Source organism: Cutaneotrichosporon cavernicola (genome assembly GCF_030864355.1).
Source record: "Cutaneotrichosporon cavernicola HIS019 DNA, chromosome: 3".
Taxonomy (NCBI): Eukaryota; Fungi; Basidiomycota; class Tremellomycetes; order Trichosporonales; family Trichosporonaceae; genus Cutaneotrichosporon; species Cutaneotrichosporon cavernicola.
In genome coordinates this window covers 1,763,356-1,784,644 of record NC_083395.1, presented here as the reverse complement: position 1 = coordinate 1,784,644, position 21,289 = coordinate 1,763,356, and the positions used below count along the sequence as shown (strand labels likewise).

At 58.7% G+C, this 21,289-nt stretch overlaps 5 protein-coding genes across 5 annotated transcripts; 2 read left to right on the top strand and 3 right to left on the bottom strand.

The window, feature by feature from the left end:
• Positions 1–31: 31 nt before the first annotated feature.
• MRF1 (uncharacterized protein) lies at positions 32–1,367 on the bottom strand (the record flags this gene model as incomplete). The annotated part of the gene is made up of 4 exons (XM_060599141.1): positions 32–190; positions 223–969; positions 1,043–1,147; positions 1,179–1,367. The coding sequence occupies 4 exons, from the start codon at positions 1,365–1,367 to the stop codon at positions 32–34; spliced, it is 1,200 nt and encodes a 399-aa protein (XP_060455864.1).
• A 2,351-nt stretch (positions 1,368–3,718) lies between these two features.
• On the top strand, positions 3,719–5,254 carry CcaverHIS019_0306680 (uncharacterized protein; the record flags this gene model as incomplete). Its single annotated transcript, XM_060599140.1, has 1 exon — positions 3,719–5,254. The coding sequence occupies one exon, from the start codon at positions 3,719–3,721 to the stop codon at positions 5,252–5,254; it is 1,536 nt and encodes a 511-aa protein (XP_060455863.1).
• An 827-nt stretch (positions 5,255–6,081) lies between these two features.
• Positions 6,082–9,687, top strand: XPT1 (uncharacterized protein; the record flags this gene model as incomplete). Its single annotated transcript, XM_060599139.1, has 13 exons — positions 6,082–6,093; positions 6,132–6,237; positions 6,290–6,308; positions 6,340–6,350; positions 6,383–6,454; positions 6,486–6,556; positions 6,586–6,676; positions 7,883–8,316; positions 8,352–8,405; positions 8,436–8,711; positions 8,748–8,988; positions 9,019–9,198; positions 9,236–9,687. The coding sequence occupies 13 exons, from the start codon at positions 6,082–6,084 to the stop codon at positions 9,685–9,687; spliced, it is 2,019 nt and encodes a 672-aa protein (XP_060455862.1).
• A 334-nt stretch (positions 9,688–10,021) lies between these two features.
• On the bottom strand, positions 10,022–12,937 carry CcaverHIS019_0306660 (uncharacterized protein; the record flags this gene model as incomplete). Its single annotated transcript, XM_060599138.1, has 2 exons — positions 10,022–12,180; positions 12,220–12,937. The coding sequence occupies 2 exons, from the start codon at positions 12,935–12,937 to the stop codon at positions 10,022–10,024; spliced, it is 2,877 nt and encodes a 958-aa protein (XP_060455861.1).
• Positions 12,938–16,202: 3,265 nt separating this feature from the next.
• Positions 16,203–19,020, bottom strand: CcaverHIS019_0306650 (uncharacterized protein; the record flags this gene model as incomplete). Its single annotated transcript, XM_060599137.1, has 2 exons — positions 16,203–18,605; positions 18,646–19,020. 2 exons carry the CDS (start codon positions 19,018–19,020, stop codon positions 16,203–16,205), a joined length of 2,778 nt encoding a protein of 925 aa, XP_060455860.1.
• Positions 19,021–21,289: the final 2,269 nt, after the last annotated feature.

Sequence of the window (21,289 nt, the reverse complement as noted above, 5' to 3'; positions counted from 1 at the left end):
AATCAATTTAGAGTAATGTGAATGCAGACGTCTACTCGTCAAAGTCCTCGTCGCCAGCGAGAATGGCCTCCAGCCTGCGGGCATTAAAGTCTGTCCGCAGTGCTGCGATGACATTCTCGAGTCCGTCGCTGTCCATGATATCGCGCAGACCCGTAATGTTGAGCGCGATACGGTGGTCGCTCAGCCGGTCCTGTCCATCAGCGCCATCTTAGCTGTATTCACCTGGGGAAAGTTGTACGTGCGGATCTTGTCGCCGCGGTCAGCGCCCTTAACCTGACTACGTCGGTTGGCGCGCTTAGCCTCAATTTCTTCCTGGTGTTTGCGTTCGCTCAGGCGTGCCCGCAAGACATCCCACGCCCAAGCGCGGTTCTGGTGCTGGCTGCGCGAGTCCTGCATCGACACGGAAATGCCCGTTGGGAGATGGGTGAGGCGGACAGCCGACTCAGTCTTGTTGACGTGCTGACCGCCGGCGCCGCGAGAACGCATCACTTCAGACTTGACGTCCTTGGGGTCAACGAGGGGCGCCTCTGGCGCGTCGGGGTAGATGGGCATGACCACAATGGTGATGGTACTGGTGTGAACGCGTCCCTGCGTTTCGGTCTGTGGGACACGCTGAACGCGATGAACGCCCCTCTCCCATCGCAGGAGACCGTATACCTCGCCTTCAGAGTATGGTGCCGGCTCCATTTTCATGGTCATCTCGCGGACGCCGCGTCCATTCGGACCCTCGGTCTTGCTCAGGACCTCAATCTTCCATCCGTGCTTCTCAGCGAAACGGGTGTACATCCGCGCCATCTCTTCGGCGAAAAGACCAGCCTCGGATCCGCCCACCCCAGCATTAATGGACATCATGACCGGCAAAGGGCCCGTCTCGGAGGGTGGAAGGAGGAGGTTGGGTAGCTGTCCAATTGCGCTGTCGAGTTGTTCGTTGAGTTCGTCGACTTCCATCTCGAACATTTCTCTCAGAGTCTGGTCCGGATCAGAGAGGTGGGGCTGGATATCTTGCAATGCCAAAGGTCAGCGCCGCACTCATAACACCCACCTTGCGCGTCTTTGAGTAGGTGGTATACACATCGGCCAGCGGACCAATGTCCTTCTGCACCTTTGCGCGCTGGATGCTCTCGTCGACTGTCAAGTCATCTTTTGGCTTTGGTCAGTCTACTCTCAAGATTCCTCACTTGTTGTGCGGCGTTGAAGAGGTCAACCTTGGTCGAGGCTGCTTCCAAGATTTTGGCATTTTCCTTCTCAGTCTCGGTAAAGAATTTTGTCGCGGGCGTTGCGAGGCATCGCCGAGAGCCCGTACTCAATCCGAGCCGCGTTTGTGATCGGGATAAGCAGCGGAGGGCGTGGCTGCTGTGGAAGAGCATCGAGATGGTGTACGGATCAGCAATCGGAAAGGCCTGACGGACTTTTGCGGAGGTGGAGGTCAGCGATCAGTGACGGATGTACCTCGGATAACGGAGATCACGTGAGCAGGGACTTGTAATACACTTGCTGCTCGACTCGGAACTTTGTGAACTCTACTCTGGTGAACAACGAGCAAGACACGTTGTACGCGAGGCAGGCTGGCAAGATTGTGGATCGTGACGGAAGGCCGGCGACGTGTTCATCTTAAACCTATGATACATTGACAAGAGACGCGCTCACACTTCACACAGCTCCAACCGACGGGCAACAATCCCACTCATCAGGTTGGACGCGACAACAAGGAACGGAGTCACACCGTGTCTCGGTGGCGTCAGGCTCTCGAGTAAAGGTTGACCCCATTTCCGGGGGGACCAGAGTCTCCAGCTTTGCTTTTCACCACCTCCAATGTTGACGCGTCAGTGCCTCTGACATTTGTTTAGTGGGAGTGGAGGAACTGACACGTAACGCCGAGTCCGTCAGAACAGGATGGAGAGCGGCGTTGACGGAATGCGATCTTTGCTCACCTGGGTTTACGCAAGGAGGAGGGAGGAGAGGAGGCACGTGGGTTTCACTGGCGTTTGGACTTGCGTTTGGACTCGTTTGGTACCGCCTTGATCGGGTCGAGGCACTATACCATCGGATGGACGATGGATGGTTGGTGGACTTGGTTCCTGCCGCGACACAGCCCCGGCGGACGGTCTTGTTGGCGGTGTCGAGGAGTTCCGGTTAACATCGCGGCACCGAATACCTCGGCCGCAATGCATTGCTAGTTCATTGCGGCTCGGGGGAGGCCGGAGGATGGGGACTACAGGTGGGAACGATGCTCGATTCATTGCAGATGAGTGATCGACGCGTGTACGCTGGTAGTGGGTGGAGTGATGTTTGGTGTCGGTTGGTTTTGTGGGTCCGTTGTGAAGACCAAACCCCGGTACCCCAAGACGGGACTGAAACAGGACAAGATGAGAGGATGGAGGTTGGCCCTTGTATGTTATGATAAAGTGTTTCATCATGCATCAGGTAGATTGGAATCATGGTCATGATGTTGTTGTTCAACTAGATTGAGTAGCTTTGAGCATCGGGGATGGGACATGCTTTGTGTGATTGTCTGCTCCGTACAACAGTCAATACGCACAGACTGTACAAAAGGGATGGGGGTGATCGTTAACAATTCACAAGAAGCTGTAAGCGTCTTGCAAGAAGCAATGTAGTGCAACTAGTGACCAGCAGCCAAGGGAGGTTTATTATAGCATCCCGCTCATCCCGGCTGGGTAAAGTATACACGTACGTATGCGTTTGCATTGCATCACCAGCTCATGCAGCTCATCAGTCTCACCTCAGCCATGCAGCCAACCAACTCAGTCCATCCGCCAGGCCTCAGGACATCAAACCACAAACGCGTCCCCGTCCAACAACCCCTGATGAATACCCTGAGGTTAGACGCGGATGGTGTTCGTGATCTTGGTCCATTAGCTTGATTTCCCTGGAAACCCTAAGAATCTGACGCACTGTCCCCTCTAGCCTTTTTCGATGGTTGGAGGATTGGCCGAGGTCGCGTGGGTCGTCAGACTTTACTCCAAAACACGCGCGTTTTTGTACCTTTCTGCCCTTTGAATGCTTGGAGATTCTACATTGTCCCCTCTTTTCCCCTTACCCTACATTCCCCTTGGTAGCCAGACCCCAATACGACAATGAAAGTACTACTGGCGTGACAGACTGACTGTTACAGGGTTGTACAGGGTATTAACCGGGTCAGTCGGATGATCCCTAGGAGATGTAAATGGGATAGTATTGATGGGCGGCAAAGTCGGCAACGGCAGCGGGGGCGCGGGGGGGGCTGGGGAGCAGGGTGGGCCAGGGGTAAGGAGCTGCGGTGGAAACACGTAAACGGCAACGGTTCAAATCCATTGACCTATTTAGGTATGTTACCCCTTGACAACCTTGTAAAGTCACGTTGGCGTCGCGCACTCTCCTGATTCACCCTGTCTCTACACCCCGCAGTACCTTCCACCCCCTTTGCACACATCCTCACTCGCACCCTCACGACTTGAATCCACCTAGCAGCATACTACTACAACTCTCTACTCTTTCTCTTTCTCTCTTCATCCTTCAACATCCGTCCGTCACCAAGCGTTCAAGTGAGACACTTTCTCGCTAGATCTGCAAGTCACTCGTTATAACCCCCACACTCTTGTCAGCGACTACCAACTTGTCCATCCACTCAGCTTTAGGCCTGGCGTCAAAGCTGCATACATCCAATCGAACACGTCCTCTATCCATTCATCTTGCCTTTTTACGTTAAGATCCTTTGAACATGCGTTTCAACGCCGGTACCACTTGGGCACTCCTCTTTGCCCTCGCCACTGCGGGTCAGGCTGTCGCCGACAACAACCGCTGGGCCTCCCTCCGCCGCGCCAACTCGGTCCACAAGCGCGGGGACTACGGGTCTTACGGCAACGAGCCCGCCGCGCCTTCAGGTGAGGCGTCACCATCTGCCTCGTCTGCCGAGGATTCGGCCGTCTCCCCCTCGGCCTCGGCCCCGGCCACGGATGCCTCTGCTGCCACTTCGCCGTCCGAGGCCCCTAGCGCTATTCCCAGCGCGTCGGCGCCCGCCAACGGCACCGACCCTACCACCCCTGCCCCCTCGGCCCCGGCTGGTAGCAACTCGACCTCACCCGAGGGCGAGGAGGACGGCGAGGAGGACTGCGAGGAGGAGGATGATAATGGCATGACCAACTCGACCACTCCTCTCCCGGGAGCCAACTCGACCACCCCTGGCGGCGGCGGCTCGAACGGTACCAATCCCGACGAGGAGGAAGACTGCGATGATGAGGAGGACGGCTCCAACTCGCCTACCTCCAGCACTCCCTCAGCTCCCGGGTCCAGCTCGACTCCTGAGGATGACGGCGACGACGAGGACCTCCCTTGGTGTGACGAGGAAGACGACACTGGTACTGGCACTGGCACTGGCACCGGTACCGGCTCTGGCTCGGGCTCTGGCTCTGGCTCTGGCTCTGGCTCTGGCACCGGCTCTGGCTCTGGCACCGGCTCTGGCTCTGGCTCTGGCTCGGGCTCTGGCACCGGCTTTGGCTCTGGCTCTGGCTCGGGCTCTGGCACCGGCTCTGGCTCTGGCTCTGGCTCTGGCTCTGGCTCTGGCTCTGGCTCTGGCTCGGGCTCTGGCTCGGGCTCGGGCTCTGGCTCTGGCTCTGGCTCTGGCTCTGGCTCTGGTGAGCCCACTTCGCCGGCTCCTCAGGGGCCCGGCGCTCCTGCCGAGTCGTGCGACGGCGCCACTAAGACTGTGACCGTCACTGTCACTGCCCCTGCGGCTGGCCCGACCTCCGGCTCTGGCGCTGGCTCTGGCGCTGGCTCTGGCTCGGGCTCTGGCTCTGGCTCTGGCTCTGGCTCTGGCTCGGGCTCTGGCTCTGGCTCTGGCTCTGGCTTGGGCTCTGGCTCTGGCTCGGGCTCCGGCTCTGTCACTGCCCCTGCTGCTGGCCCGACCTCCGGCTCTGGCTCCGGCTCTGGCTCTGGCTCGGGTTCCACCACTCCGTCCACGCCTTCGACTGGCGGCGACGATGAGGAGGACTGCGAGGAGGACGACGAGACCTCGGCCTCCGCCCCGGAGGATGAGGAGGACTGTGAGGAGGAGGAGGAGGAGGAGGAGCAGGACGTGTCTGTTACCGCTAGCGCCAGCGCCAGCGTCTCTGTCGGTAGCGTCATGCCCAGTGGCAGTGCGGCCGTCACCAGCGCCAGCGCCAGCGCTAGCGACCCCGCCGAGTCCGCTGCCGAGTCCAGCGCCGCCGCCGAGCCCCAGGCTGCCGGCTACCGCCGCTGGAAGCACTGGCGCGGCTAAGTCGCCATCTGAATTGTACCTTCGTCCTCCATGAATCTCTCATGGACTTTTCTTTACGTTATACACCTGCTGAGCGCTGGTCGCGATGCATGTCCATGATTTGATGCTTTGTAAAACATATTCATAACTGCCATTGCTATACAACTGAAGAGAGAAGAGATAGAAATTATCCGCAGGCGCTACGGCAAGAGTTCACAGTATCTGGGTCAGCAATCAGCGCAAACGGATAATAACTCACCACCACCACGCAGATCGTTCATCGACATGAAGCCGCCGCCCCCACCCCCACCTCCACCTCCACCACCCCAACTACTACCTCCCACGCCTCCGTCGGTGGGCGCAGCGCGAGCGCGCCCAGTAACTGGACGCTGGCCCTGGCTCGGCGGAGTAGGGGCGGTGTTTGGGTTAACGATTGGCTGCCGTCAGATGTGGGATACTGGGGAACATACAGAAACGAGCGTCTCGACGAAGAGGTAGCCGATGGTCGCGTAGTCGCTGATAGCGTCGTAGACGCGCTTCGAGAGCGGTGGGGTTGTCAGCTGGCCGGAGGATGAGACGTATGTGGGTGCGGGCGGTGCGGGCGGTGCAGGTGGTGCCATTGTGATGGATGATGGATGATGGATGATGGAGAGGATGGAGAACCGATGGATGGAGCATAGGACAGTGGATTGGATCGACGGCTGCCAGGTGGCAACTGCGACGGGATCAAATGCGTAACCAAGCCTTGTCGATCGCACAGACTTGTGTCAACAAAACAATAAATGCACGAGCCATGAACCAAAGCATTGATACAACCACTACCACTCTGCCTCATCTCGCTCAGCTGAATGGTCAAACCTGTACGTGTTACGTTGTCGCATTTGACGGTCTGACTCAGATCCCTCGTAAACTGGTCGTGGTCGGCGATGGCGGGTGTGGCAAGGTAACAACACATTCCGCTACGGTGCTGACACAGTCTTCCCTCTTGACTGTCTTTACGCAGGGTACGTCTGCATCTCCTCTCTTCTCTTCTCCTCCCTGCGTCACTAACGCCAGGCTTCTTCCCCACTTCCTAGTGACCACTGCCAAGACGCCACTGACACCAGCGAGCCGACAGGTACGGAACTACTGGCCCTGACATTGACACAGTGTTCGAGAATTACATCGAGGTCGTGGATGTCGACGGAACGTCTGTAGAACTGAGTCTGTGGGATACAGCCGGTACGTCAAGGCATTCCAAAACTGACAAAAGGACAGGAGGACTTTGACCGTCTCCGCTCCCTATCGTATTTGGACACACATGTCGTGTTGATCTGCTTCTCTGTACGTCTTGAGCAATCAGCTAACGGAAGGTCGACGACCCGATATCGCTGGAGAACGTCGAGGCAAAGTGGGGACCCGAAGTGCATAAACAGTGTGCTGGAGTCAAGATCATCCTAACAGGTGAGTGAAGTTTGAATAAGCTAATGGTTGCGCTGAAATGCGACCTGCGACAAGATGTGGCTGTGATCGCCAGACTCGAGAAGAGAGGCGAGGAACCAGTGTCGTATGATCAAGGCCTGGAGGTCGCGCGGAAACTCAAGGCTAGCAGATACCTCGGTGAACATGATTATGGGCCACGCTAACTCTAGAGTGCTCGTCCAAGCTCAATCGCGGGGTTCAGGAGGCCATCCATGAGGCCGCACTCGTGTCTCTCTCGACGCGGGCTAAAGGACGGGGACGGCGTTCCGTGCCGGGCTGCTGCGTCATTCTATAATATAGTAAGATAGGTGTATTCAGATGGGGTTGTAGACATGCATACATGGTGGCTTTTTTTTTTGGTGATTGAACGGCAGAACAGGCAGTTCAGGGGAACCAAATATCGGGAGCCAAGCCAAGGCACGACGGCGATTGCATCAATTCAACTCGCGTCGCATTCGTTGTCAACTATTTCTTGTTACCAACCACGCCGTACTCACGCTGCACACCACTTCTTCACCCGGACCCGTACCGCCCCCCCCCCCCCCCCCTCCGTCAACCCGATCTACGCATCGACCATCACCGCACCCCTCCCTCCCCCGGACGTGTTGGACGCCCGGACCGCCAGCGTGATTCATGGCCCCGTCACCCCTGGACTCGGCAGCATGCTACGCCTCATCTGTTGACCCACTGCCTCCCACCCAACATCGCGGCGAAGCGCACACCAGTACATCCCGTGCTCCCAATAAAGCCGGTATGACAACCTTCCTGGCCAACCGCCTACGCGCGCTAGTGCGACCGCGCATCCTCCTCCTAGTGGTAGCCTGCTCCGCCCTCTTACTCTACCGGCACGCTCATCTTTTGTCATATCCAAATAATCCCCACCGACCTCAGGACAACCTCGACTCGCGCGACCCCCGCTACCGCCCCCTCGTCGCCCTTCCCCCTCCTCCATCCCCATTCCCTAACCTCCAACCCAACAATATACCAATACACTGCCTCGAGAGCTGGTTTCTCGACGGCGCCACCGATTGTGGGAAGGATGAGCTGGGGGAGGAACGAGTCGATGCGACCTGGACGTGGGTCAATGGATCTGATCGGCGGTGGCGGAGCGAGATGGAATATTGGCGCACACAGGAAGGGACATACTCGCCCGAACAACATTTCCGGTTCGTCGCCACACTTAAGCAGCTAATGACAGCGACTTTAACGAGCTGCTGTATTCTATGCGCTCAGTTCTGCGCGCGTTACAGGGTCATTTGAGGACTTTCCATCTGGTGGTGTACGACTTTGCCTTTGACGCGGAGCATGACGCGGCGCGCATGCCTGGTTCCTTGCCATCTTCGTCTACGGGGGATAGTTTGCGGGTAGCCCAGACGCCTACATGGCTGGACTTTTCGCGGCTCAACTCTACAGAGGGCCCAAACTTGCAGTACGCGGTGCACTCGGAGATCTTCCATCTCCCCACACCGGGTGCTAGCAATGAAGCAGTAAGCGAGTGGCGCACAAAGGCGTTGCCATCGTACAATTCCATGGCGATTGAGAGCCGACTGGCCTGGCTCCCCGGACTCGCCGAGACGTCTATTGCCCTCAACGATGACTTTTTCATCCTCCGCCCCCACTCTGTTCGTATCCTCCAATCCAACCTCGTTGACGATAGGTCGCGGATTTCACCTCGGCGCTCTATGGCAACGTGTTCAGGTTTGACAAGAATGTGAGTTATCTCAGTGTTGTTCTGACCCAGTACTATCAACAGCCCAAACCGGTATTGTCCAAGAAGCTATTCAACGATGCCGGCGAAACCAGCGGCCTCGTTCACGCGAATCATTACCTTTCGAATCGGTTTCCGAGACGCCGAAGGCCATATGTATTGCACGGACCACGAGTCATGTCGCGCACAATGCTCGACGAAGCGAGTATCATGTTCGCGGACGTGTTGAAGACCAGCTCGGCTCGTCGGTTCCGAGAACTCAAGCACAGCCCAGATATTCATATCATGTGGCTAATGACTGCGCTCAAGGTATGTTCAACCTGAACCAGGAGTGTCTGACTTTAGGTGGAGCGGTGGCGTGAGGCGTTTCTCTGGACGTACGTGGTGGCCAACCTAGGGGCTGAGGGGGTGTGGGGAACGTCGGCGCGCGAGGCCATCAAGGACTTTTTCGATATTCGCGACGGGGAGGATATAGAGGGTATCCAGGTGATGCGAGGGGAGCGGTGGACGACGAACCGGATGAGAGTGGACAAGACGTTTCACCAGATGGGATGGCGGCCCCCCGTCCGAGTCAAGTATTTGTTTTGTGAGTCTTTTCTCAGCCAGGCTAACTCAGCGTCTATGGATGGCCATCTTCCGCCCATTGTCGAGCCAGGACGCGCGGCCAACTCCACCGACATGTGCGATTTCGAATTGACCAGATGTTTAGGGCCATTCTGGAGCGATCACCTCGACATACCATCACAGGACATGTTCAAGCGCCTAGCATTTGAGGAGAGCCAATGCGGCGATTGTTGTGAGTCCTTATATGGCAATCTAAAATTTAACCACAGTGATAATGGCCCTAGTCTCAGCGTCGGGATACCTAGGCCTATCCGCTATATTTCCCCCACAAGACGCGACATATACTCGTCCACGCGGAACACCCCCGTCCGTCGTCCCACACCTCCCCCTCACACCTACGTGGCAAGAGGCCGACTTCTCCCTCGCCTCGGTTATGGCTAACTCTGCATTGCCCGGAAAAGTCAACCTCCGACACTATACTATGCGTCTTCTCGCGCGATACCTCTACGTCTCTGGGGCAACCGATGCCCAGTTCAAGGGACTCGAGAATCCAAAACAGACTAACGAGACTTTGCGAGAGATTGACCGGCTCAAGAATACCGCCGTGCTCGGGTTGAACGACAATGTCGAGGACGGGGAGGGGGAGGTCAAGGCCATTCTTGGGGGATGGTTTGAGAGGCGATGGCCGAAGCCTGCGCCTTGGGAGCGGACGGTTGGATGAGAGGAGAGATCATACACTTGCATATGGTACCACGCCTTGATATATCATGTCCGAGTGAGAGGAGCAGTCGGTTGGTGGTTCCTTCCTGTTCCGGGGTCTGGAAGCGGGGCCGTTGGTCCTCTCAAGTATATGAGCGCTCATCACATTCTTGCTCGCTCAGACAGGAATATGTCTGCAAAAGACTCAATGGATCACTAGGTGATCCCGTACACGTGAGCGACAGTGCCGCATGACGCCACTCGAACCCACTTGAACGTCAGCACCTAAACTGCACTCTCTGTCGCCGCGCACAGTCACCACAGCTACATTAATCTGTACAAACAAAGCTCTAAGATTACCATTGGTCCAGCTCGTCCTCCAGCCCAGAGTCTTCGTCATTGATCGCGCTGCGGCCCGCTGCCCGTCGGCCAACAGTCGACAACACCGCGACGAGCTTCTGTCTTGCACTGTCAAACGAGCGGATCGAAGTGTCCTCCTCCTCCTCGTCGAGACAGACAAAGTTGGCCTGCGTCAAAACGAGGCGGAGGCGCGCTGCCTCCTTCTGCACACGGAAATTGGCCTCCCGGCGGTCCACACCCTTGGCTGCCGAGTTGTGGCGCGAAGACGAGAAGAGCAGGTCAACGAAGCCGATACACGTCATGGCAAGGTTGTCGATTGCCTCAGCATTGACGCTAACGGAAGCGCCGGTCGCGCGCTGCGAGAACGACGAACCGGGGTAGAGGAGCTCGAGCATGGCAGAGACACACCGGAGTTGCGCGCCGGCGCCACGGAGCTCCTCCTCGGCGAGGGCAGAGACGAGTGACGCAGGCGACTGGTAGCCCGAGAACAGGCCCCAGAGGCCGAGGAGGACAAGCGCAAGGGAGCTCGTCGTGCTGTGTCGGGGAACACTCTGCAGGATGCTCTTAATCTCGTGATCGAGCGACTTGAGGTCGCCGGCCATGCCGCTCTTCTGGATGTTGGCAAGCATCGGGTGCAGGGAAGTCGCGTTGCCCGTGGCCGTCACGAGGTGGTTGAAGAAACGGGTGTACAAGTCGTACAGGAGGATGAGGTTAATTTGCTCCGAGATGGCGGCGATGGGTGCAAACGTGGGCGGAACAAGCTCGAGGCAGCGCGATGCCTCGTCCAGAGGAAGCGCCAGGACGGCGCCCAGTGGCGTGTCCGTCTCGCACTTTGTGCGAGCCTCGGCCCAGATGTGATCCGCGCCGTGGGCGTCACGAGTCATCAGAGCCAGAAGCGCAAGGCTGTATGGGTCCTGGGAAGACTGGCGGAGGCGCACAGCAACGTGCCAGCGGACAAGGGGAGGAGGATCAACGATACCACCGACAATGCGCGCGGCAAGGCTGGTCCACTCGGCAGCTACTGGTACAGGCGCGCCAACGTAGAGCTGCAAGAGGTCACGGCCGAAGCCAACAATGTTACCCGCACCAGTGCTCTTGTCCTGGTACCGCTTCACAGCACGCTCGAGGATCGGGCCGAGGATAACGAGAAGCGCGATAGTGAGGAAGAGGCGTACAGACCAGTCAACAATCGTGTGTGGGCCCGGAACTAGGGCGGCCGGAAGCGCTCTCGCAAGGAGACGCGAGCTGTGCTCAGCGGTGATGAGAGGCAGCCTGCCAATGACCTGACCGCGAGACATCTCGCCAGCGAACGAAGTAGCCCCGCTGACGCTCGGAGCCGGCTGGTCCTTGAACATCTTGGACGCGGAAGGCACGAGCGAGAAGGAGACCGCGAACGCCGCAAACGCCCGCATCCCCATCTTCGAGTCGACAGACTTCTTCTTGGTAGTGCGTGCGCGTTTGCGAGTCGGCGCCTCGTCCTCGTCCTCGTCGGACTCGACGTCGTCCGAGTCGTTGAGCGACGCGGCTGCCTGGGCAGCAGCCTGCTGCGAGGCGATGACGGCCTCGCGGTTGTCAAAGTCCGTGCGCCAGGCGTCAAGCTCGGCTTGCCCGCTGACAACGGCACGCCACGCCTCAAGCTCGGATACCTTGCGCTGCAGCATCGCGGTCCGACGCTGCAGGAGTTCGATGTACATACGAGCCCCAATGAGGATAGTAGCCTTGGCGCTGGCGTTGGGCCGCGTGACCTCACCAAGGCCGTCGACGGTGCCATCTGCGGCACGGACGTCCGTCTTCTTCTGCTCCTCGGTCGAGGTTCCATAGAGGACACGTAGCGCAGGAACCGCGTCGCGGAGGTCGCCCTGGGCCTGCTGCACCTTCTGGCGATAGCGGCGTTCGGTCTTGTTGTGCTTGCCGACGTTGGCAGGCGGTGATGACGAGAGCGGCTTGTTGATCGGCGCATTGGGAGCGCTGCGGCGAGGAGGAGGCATCGGCAGCGCAGTCATGGAAGTCGACTCGGGAAGGGACTGAGGCTGTGGCGGTATCTGTTGGAAAGACTGAGGGGCCATAGGCTGGGTGATGGGTTGAGGCTGAGACTGCTGCTGCTGTTGAGATTGTTGTTGCTGCTGGTGGGCCTGCTGAGTCTGCTGCATCTCGACTGAGCGTCAGTTGCAACTCTCAACTCGTTTCAACTCACGCTTCACCTGCTGCGCCTGCTGCTGCTGAAGGTGCAGCTGGTGTTGGTGGTGTTGCTGGAGAAGCTGCTGGTGGTGCAACTGTGCCTGCGACTGTGCCTGCGACTGTGGCGGCGAGTGAAGCTGCTGCATGGGCTGCTGCTGCTGCATGATGTTCTGCTGCTGAATGAACCACTGCTGTGCGTGGGGGTTTTGACTGAGGTCGACGCGCCACTGCTGGAGGAGGCCGTCAAACGTCGGCGCCGTCGGAGGCTGGATGGCACCCATAGGCATAGGTGGCGGCGCGTTGATCTGCTGCTGCGGTTGCTGCGGCTGCTGCTTGGCCTCGAGCTGAATAGCGGGCTTGAGGTACGATGGCATGTGGAATGGTGCAGCTGGCTGGTACGTCATAGAAAGGTCAAGCTCCTGCTTGATGTCCTCGGGGAAGATGAGCATGTCGAGCTCGTCCGAGGGAAAGTTTGAGTTGAGGAGGTACTCGTCGGTCGCAAAGGACAAGTTGGAATTGGGACTGTCCGAGGTGGCGGGGGGCGAGAGGGATGGGTGGGACAGACCCGACGAGGGCGGCGAAAGCGTGTTGGTGTTGGACGTGGGGGAGAGGTAAGACTCGTCGAAACCGGGAAAGGAGAGAGCTGGGGGGAAGAGAGTGGCAGTGGGGGAAGTCTGCGGGTTGTCATCACCCTCTTCAAAGGTGAATATGTCGGACAGTAAGACTGCAGACATGATGACTGTTGATGAGAACGAGAGAGAGTGAACAAGTGGTAATAGAGTTGGTTGTGGAAGAGGAAGGGAAACAGGAAGGCGGGAGTGTCTCCGTCTCCGCCGTATTCAAACGCCGTGGTGTCCCCTGGGTGTAGTGTAGGAGAGTGCGTGTGAAAGAGATAGAGATAAGAGAGGGATGTTTGAATGTTAGTTTGATGCAGATGGGAAGGAGATTGAGTACGAGTGAGTGGAATGTGTATGGACACGAGTACAATAGAGAGTGGTACGATTGACGATTGAACAGTCAAATTGCTATTTGCATTCAGAGTTGGATGGATCGTACCATCCATCGTACCACTTTCTCGCTTCAAACCATGAAACTACGAGATATACAGCCTTTGCCCTTTAAAGGACTCTTAACCCTCTCAACCAGCCCTCAACCACCACTTGGTAGCTTTATAGTAATGGCACAAGACATGGCACGATCCCTTTGACAGCTTTTCCCTGGATCCTGGAGCCCGTAGCCCTGAGCTACTTTCAGCGCAAACACCCAAGGTTCGGAACCAAATACCCCCACGTGGGTAATTAAGCATTCCACCAGGCCTCTCAGACTCCAATGACCTCATCGACTCCACAGATCCAAGCCGCCCCTCGCCGCTCAAACAGTTGTGGTAAAACTAGTTGCTGGGCCATTGGCATCAAACTGGATGGCGTCTAGTCTGTCTTTTATGTTCTACAAGTGTTGCACTGCTGGTACGAGAGGCATCTGAGAATCGCCTACTCGGGTCTACCAAAGACACGAGATAGGGGATGCCCGTCTTTGAACGCCATGTGCACATCCCTCAACATCGGACCACTGGGGGGTGATGACTGGCAATTCAGAAACTGCATCTGCCTTGTCGTCCTCGCTTGACGAGGCTCTTGGCATTGCCCTTGGAGTTTGCCGTAGCTCACTAACTCTCGATCTCAACGACGAGCGTCTTGTCCGCGATGTGCGCAAAGTCACAAGCCACGACCGAGCTTGATCGTTGCTGTAACCGGGAGCATAGGTGAACACTTACCACGGTGAGGCAAGAGAACGATGAACGGGGTCGTCTACTATCTCGAGGATGGACACCGGTACCCTGTACGAGGTGCTTTCCATGATCTGCCCGTTTTTCTTGGTGAGAGGCGCCGTCGCTAGAACGCCCACGAAAGTATGGCGGTAAACATGCACCGAGTGGCAGTGGGGACAACCCCAGTCGATCAGCGGGCGCCACGAGAAGCTCGTGCGCTGAGGGAGGAGGCAGAAGGAGCTTCAGCCAGCGAGAAGGTGGAAGCGTTATTGATCACGAGTGAAGCTGTGCGAAAGGAGCGTTGACGATGGCGCTGAGACGGTTGCCATTCGTCGTGGGCACTGCGATTGCGTTTTGGCAGAATCGTGGAGACGGTTGTAGAGCACGACGCGCTGGCGTGCAGGTCCGGGAGAGTGGAAGATTGCCGCTCTACAGAGAGTACAAGCAGAGCCTACCACAGGTGGGGCTGGGGTGATGCCTATGAATTTTTTGGAGTGGGTACGGACGATGCGTTGAAAGACAAGTAGAGAGAAGGGAGAATAGATGCAGGAGAAAGGTGTTTGGGACTGGAATAAGAAGTGCTCCGCAAGCAGCGGACTGTTGATGAGTGTCGAGACTACCGAAATGGGAGAAGAGCTATGAATGGAAGCTGTAACCTCTAATGGAGTCTGATTCCTAGAGCAATGATGGCAAGTGTTGGACTGGATCGAGGAGAGTGGCAGCATAAATAATCCTTAGCCGCAAATGGTCCTGTACATACTAGGACAAAGTCACGTGTCCCCGCCACACTGTCCAAGATCATGTAGCGGCGACCCAACTGGTACTCTTTCTGTCCAGCTGTATGTAAAGTGTAATGCAACACTTGGTACATCCCCGTGCCGTGTATACCCGCGCTCACCCCGTCTCTCATTCATATTGGCGCATTGTACTGCTCTCTCCGCAAAGGCCCCAGACACCAACGACAGGCTTCCTCCTACCCAAGACGGTCAACTATACGGCATCCTTAACGAGCTCCTATTCGACCATCCCGAGGGCGGAGACTACGATTGCCTTAATGTCAAGATGAGCGACGGCAGTATCATCTGTTATCCGAAGCTTGGGGGAACGGGCCCGGTCTGGTTGAATCCCAAGACTTCCGAGCCTTGAGTCGACTGGCATGTCGAGTGGGTTCAAGACGTTCGCTTCTTGTCCAGAGATATTATCCGAAAGAGTCTGTAGACCGCATCTGCATTGTTTCACGAAATCTGTTCGCGAGACTTGATGTAGCCCGTGCGCTCCTGGTGAGCTGTGGCGAGGCTGGACCATTCCTTTGCCGCGACTGCGGTTACAGGCGGCAAAGACAGTTGTAAAACCCGAGCCGCCAATCCTGATGATGCTACGCCCGGACCGTAGGGCTCCTGCCCCACTCCATAAGAACCCGCACCATCCCACACAAACCGCCACACCACCCGGTTCCCAGTCAACCTCCCACCATTCGACCCCTGCACACGGGTGTTTGAGCCGCATACCCAAAAATCAACCTCTGCAGAACACTCTCTCGATGACGTTGTGGCTCGCCTTCAGGCACAACCACATTCGTTTTCGGTTACGCCCAGACTTTGGCTGCCTATACCGTGCACTGCAAATAAATTAGCCGGCTTGTAGGGTTGAGTGTTGGGTTAGAATTATCCATTAGCTTTGGTGGTATCTCAGTCCTCGCTCAACGGCCTCGCTGGCGCCGGCTCCGAAGCGCGGACCATCTCATCTCTCCGGCACGGAGCCCAGCTTGCTTCCCAGATCCATGTTCAGGCCCGTCTCCCACGTTCTCGCCCTTTGGGACCACAGCGGCGCAGCCCCGAGTCAAGCCCCGAGTGCCGGCCGGAAATCGCCGGTGCCAGACCGAGATCCCGTTTGCGGTGAGCGCGTGCCTGCGGAGCCTCGGACGGTAGAGCAAGGGGTACGTGCTTGCGGTGTACGTGTCCGATCGTTAGAAGCAGCCAGTGATTGAGGCTTTTCCTCGTTTGGGCGAATTATCCGCAGACCCCGCTGGCTCGCTTGGGCAGTTCGTTAGAGCAATGCAACTCTCACTAGCATACGCTAGCGCGTCGCTCGCACTTCGTGCTCGCGCCCTCGCTCGGCCCAAATCCCACAGCTAGCATGGCGAAGACTCTATACGTACATAACAGGGTATCGAAATGAAAGAAACGACACTAGACGCGAACGTCTGTCCAGAGAGACATGAATGAGGTCAACTACATGCCGGCAATAACCTTCTCCCAGCTGTTCCAGTCTGCCTCGCGGAGGAGGTAGTCAATGTTAATGGCGTTAGAGCGCCAGTAGTCGAGCCAGGCGTTGACACCCGCGTGGCCTATGCTGGCGTTTGGCGAGCCCTCGCGTTGTGGCGAGGTCGAGCGGTCGCCGTTGGGCGAGAGGATGTCGCCGTTCGTCATGCCATTTGTCTTGTTGTGCGGCGAGCCGGACGACGGGAAGCGCGGGCCGTTGTCCACCTTGGTGACGACTTCGCGAAGGACGCGCACCGCTCCGCGCGCAAACGTGCCACCGTCAAGCGACGAGCTGACGCTGTCCAGCAGCTCCGAGCCGTCGGCGACGCCCGCGCGCATAGCAAGGTACTCGCTCGACATGCCAATTGCCTGGGCGGCAGTCGGCCCAGCCACCCAGCGCTCAACGTGCATAATAAGGGCCAGAGTGGCAGCAGCCTCGAAGACAGTCGCCGGGTTGAATAGCCGCGATGACAGCTTGGAGTCGAGCATCTTCGCACTCTTCTGCACACGGATGGAGGCGAGGCACACCTGCGCAATCACCGCACGCACACCAGGTGAGCTCGACGGCGAGAAGTACGCTGCCAGGTGCGCACGGTGCACACCCAGTCGGTACGAGAGGAGCGTCGAGTGCAGGCGCACGCGGTGTGGCGCCAGGTACGTGTGCGCCGAGTCAAAGCGGGTGTCCGTCAGAGGGAACAGACGGAGATACGGCGGAAGCGCGTCCTGGAATGCGTCAAGTGACGCATCAAACCGGAGGACGAGGTCGTGCGGCGTCCCAGACGGGCCCACGGTTGCAAAAGAGTCCAAGATCGGGGTTATGCGGCGCGCAAGATGTGTGTGGATGAAGAGCGCTGTGCACTGCGTCGGGCCAGCCTCGGTCGAATGTGGCGGGAGGGTCGGAACGTCAGGCGGGATCTTGTACAGATCCGCTTCAGAGATTGGCGACGGGAGGTGGATACCCTGGTGCGTGTCTAAGATCGTGTAGGGGAACGCGGTCTCAAACGCAAACTGCCGGTCGGCGACGTACAGCGCCCACATGACGCGGCGGCGGAGTTCGCGCTCTCCCTGAGGAATACCCTCCCATTCCTTGCTCATGCCCAACGCCTGTGCAGTCTTGATGGCCTGTGCGAGCCACCCACCCGCAAGCACGACACGGTCCTTTCTGAAGCCGAGGGTCGCGTAGCGGAAGAGGATGAGCTTGTGCACGACATACATGACTGACGGCGCGTCGCGCTGCTCGGCGATCTGTCCGGCAAGCAGCGCCAGCTCAAAGTAGCGCTGGTCGAGCGGCGTCGGGTCGGAGGGCGAACCCGGCTGGTTGGCAATAATGCGGCTCGCTGAGCGCGGGGCGCTGTTGGCGGTGGACGAGCCGGACGCGAGTAGCAACTTGCCTGTCTCCTCAGGTAGGACACGCATGGCGACGGCGAGAAAAGCAAATGCGTTTGCCAATGTAGTGGCGTCGCCCTCGCGCATCTTGGCCGACGCGCGTCGCTCAATCAGAGAGTGGAAGTCGTCCACAAACTGGGGCTGCAGGAGAGAGATGCCCTCGGTGAGGAAGGGGTCCTGGAAGAATGTCTGGAAGAGGATGGTCTGCGTCTCCGACGATGGCAGCGAGCCCATCAGAGTGAGTAGCGGAGCGCTGGACGCGTCCCAGCGCGCTGCGACCGACGAGTGGTGACCGGTCGTGGCCGTTTGTAGTGGTTGGGGCAAGATCTGCGCCGGGAGGCTTGCGCGGGGCGTGGGCCGAGCACGGTTCGACGAGGATGTACGGGGGAGCTCGGGCATGGAGGGGCGCACCCTCTTTTTCTTCGGGAGCGCAGAGGCGAGCTCGAGCAAGTCGTTGGAGAGGTCGTCGTCGACCGACGCGTCCCGCTTCTTGCTTCTCGGCGAGCCGGCCTCCTTCTCGTCTCCCGAGTCCAACTCGTCGACCTCGTCATCTTTGGTTTCGCCTATCATGTCGGCAAGGTCGTTGTCGACGGCGGCCCTGCGCGGCTTGGCTGGACCGGGGCCGTCGGTTGGGGCGGCGGCGCCCTCTTCATCCGAGCTCGAGCCGTAGCCATTCACAATGCGATCCCTGTCGAGGCGGCGTTTGCGGTCGGCACTACCCCCGGCGGCCGAGGTTGGGCGGCTAACGGTCGCCGTGCCGCTCTTCGGCCGAGAGGTGCTCGAGAGCCACGCCGGCGATCCACCTGCACTCTGAAAGCGCTGCGAGACAGCAACGGGCTTGGGGATCTCGATGTGACGGTCGCCGCTGGCGACGGCGACGGACACGGCGCGGCGGTTATGCACGTTGTTGGCTTCGGTCTCTTCAGAGTAGTGACATGGGTGGCCCTTGCGGAGACACGACGAACATGACGGGCGCACCTGGTCGCACTGGCATCAGCAACCAAAGTCTCTGGAAGCTGGGACCCACCTTGATCTTGCGGTGATGACATAGGTCGCAGGACGACTTGCGGCTCTTGGACCCCGACGTCGCCGGTTTGGGGCTTGGGACGACAGGAGCGGTTTGTGCGGGCGCTGGCGGAGCCGAGCGAACCGGCGTCGGTGCGACTGGCTCGTCGTCACGGAGCTCGTCAATCTCATCCTCCTCCTCACGTTTGGCGCGCGGCGTGGTACCGCCATTGGACACAGATGACTGGTGTTGACCGTCCATGTTGCTCGGGGGTGACGCCGACGCGCTGTGGCTGAGAGCCGCGCTGTGAGGAGCGGAACTACGCTCGCGTACTGCGGGAGTCGACTCGCCGCCAGAGTCGCTGTTGAGTCGGATCACGAGGTGCGTAACTGACATGGCGGAGGGTTTTGGTGAGGTGGATGAGTTGGACATGATGGATCGAGGAAGGAGGGGGGAAGGTCAAAGGGGGGTGACGGGGGGTTGGGGGTGTGATTCGCGACGGTGCGCACGGGGCGCCAGTCAGCGGCGTTGACGAGGGCCTGTGCGGCGTACGACTCGTGGGTGTCCTAGCCTTAATGATTAGGGCAGTGACCCAGTGGCGAGAAGCGCAGCGGCCTGTGGCGTGGAGGGCTGTGGGTGCGAAGCTGTGCCGCGTAACCTCGGCGGCGGCAGTGCGCGCAAGCCCTAGTTGTAGATGTAGTTGTGGATGTGGATGGTTAGATCCGACTAAAGTTGCAAGATGCAAGATGTAATGTGATGGAGACCTGTGTGGCAGTGTGGATGAAGCGGATAAGGTAGGAGGTGTGAGTGTGAGTGACTGTGGCTGATGGTGAGAAGGAAGGATGCGATGGGGAGAGGGAAAGAGGAGAAGGAGAGGGTGAGGCTGCGGTGCTGTGCGCGCGGTGTGCGTGCGGGGCGGGGCGGACCGTAGTTGGATGAAGGCTGCTACGGTGGGTTGTGGTTGTATGGGCTGTATGGGCTGTATGGGCTGTATGGGCTACATGGGCTGGTTTGGCTGTGGGGAAGGCTTTACCGGGATGGGCGGAGACGCCAGGTCACAAAGGCCACCCGAGGTCATTCAAGGCCGGGGCCGAAGAGGACGAAGGGCGATGCAAGGCATTTAGGCACTAGAGCAGAGGTAGAGGAATTCCGCCTGCCGGGAGACAATATCCCTGAAAACCGGTAGCCAAGGGCTTTCTACTGTTCAGTGGCAGCTCGGTGGCGTCCCCGACAGCCCCAACACCCCCAAGTCATCCAACCCCATGCCGCACCCTGCGTTTGTGCCCCGTTGCCCCCAAGCCCTCATCTCTCCCTCCCTCTGTCTCACCCACGACGCGAAGCTGCGCCTCGACTCTAGACCTCGCTAGAACCCGTGAAAGGCTCGCGCGCCAAGCAGACCAGCCAGGCCTCTTACGGCGCCGCACAAGCACACGACCCAAGGGCCCGAACGGCCAGTCCCTTCCAGACATGTTCGACATGTTCCGGCTTCTCAGCCGATGCATGCTTGACTCCGCGCTTTGTGCGCCGAGTAGACCGATATGTACAACCGATATGTACATACATACATGCACATCTATTGTAGGTATCGGTGTCGAGCGAGGGTGAGGCAAAAATAGCGGCGCACCCGGATGACCGCGGGTCTTGCCTTGCCTCAGAGGATCAGAGGATCAGATGCCCGAGCGCCCCATTCGGTGAGCCGAGTAAGTTGCGCCGAGACGCCACACCACATGGCCCGGCCTATGGCAGATTAATACAGATACGCCGGCCGAGCAGCTCGACTCAGCACGAGTACAGAGGAGAGCCGATCATCACTCGGGGTCAGCCATGCAGCCATGTAACCAGCGCCCCGTGCTCCAGCTTGCCTATTTGCCTATTGGACGTCGCTCGCGCCGCAGCGGCCACGAGATCTCCTCTCTCGGTCCTCTCCGGCCTCTCCGGTTCCAGCCCTAGGGATCTCGGCCTTTCCACAATTCGCAAACCGTAGCCCGCCGCCCCACGCAGCCAGCCAAGCCCAAGCCCAAGCCCAAGCCGAACGCTGCGTCAGTCCCAGCCCCAATCCCAGTCCCAGTCCCAGTGCTACGTATCCGGCCCCCGATGCATGGCGTGCGTCGTGCGTCCACTTGGTGAGCGTCGGCGCTCATTCCGACCGCCGAACGTGAGCAAGACCTGAGACCTTACAGAAATTTCAGGGCCGCCACCGCCCGACAACGCCGGCTTTCCCCAAGAAAGGCCGTGCCAAACGCCGCGCCGAGCTTGCGACGACACACGCGAGATACCAGATCGGGGCATCCAGTGCCTGTTCTCCCGAGCATGATTAGTTGCCTGTTGCACGCCGAGCTGCGAGCTGCGAGCTGTGAGACAAACCGTGACGTTCCTGCTTCCGCTAATTGGGAAGCACAATCTCCCGGTCCAGGCCTCTTTGTAACGGAATGCAGCGGATACGGATGCGGATGCGGGTGGTTCCGGTGCCCAGCGGTCAGCGGCTTATGCCGCGCTTGGCATGCACTCGGGGAGCGGAGCCGAATACCGCTACCGCTACCGCTAGCTTTAAGCCTGCACCTGAGCGCTCTGTTGAGGCCTTAAGTCCAGCCGGCTTACAGCGAGCGGGCGGCGGAAAAGGCTGGGAAAGTGAGATTCGAGACAGGAAAAGGACGAATACGAACCG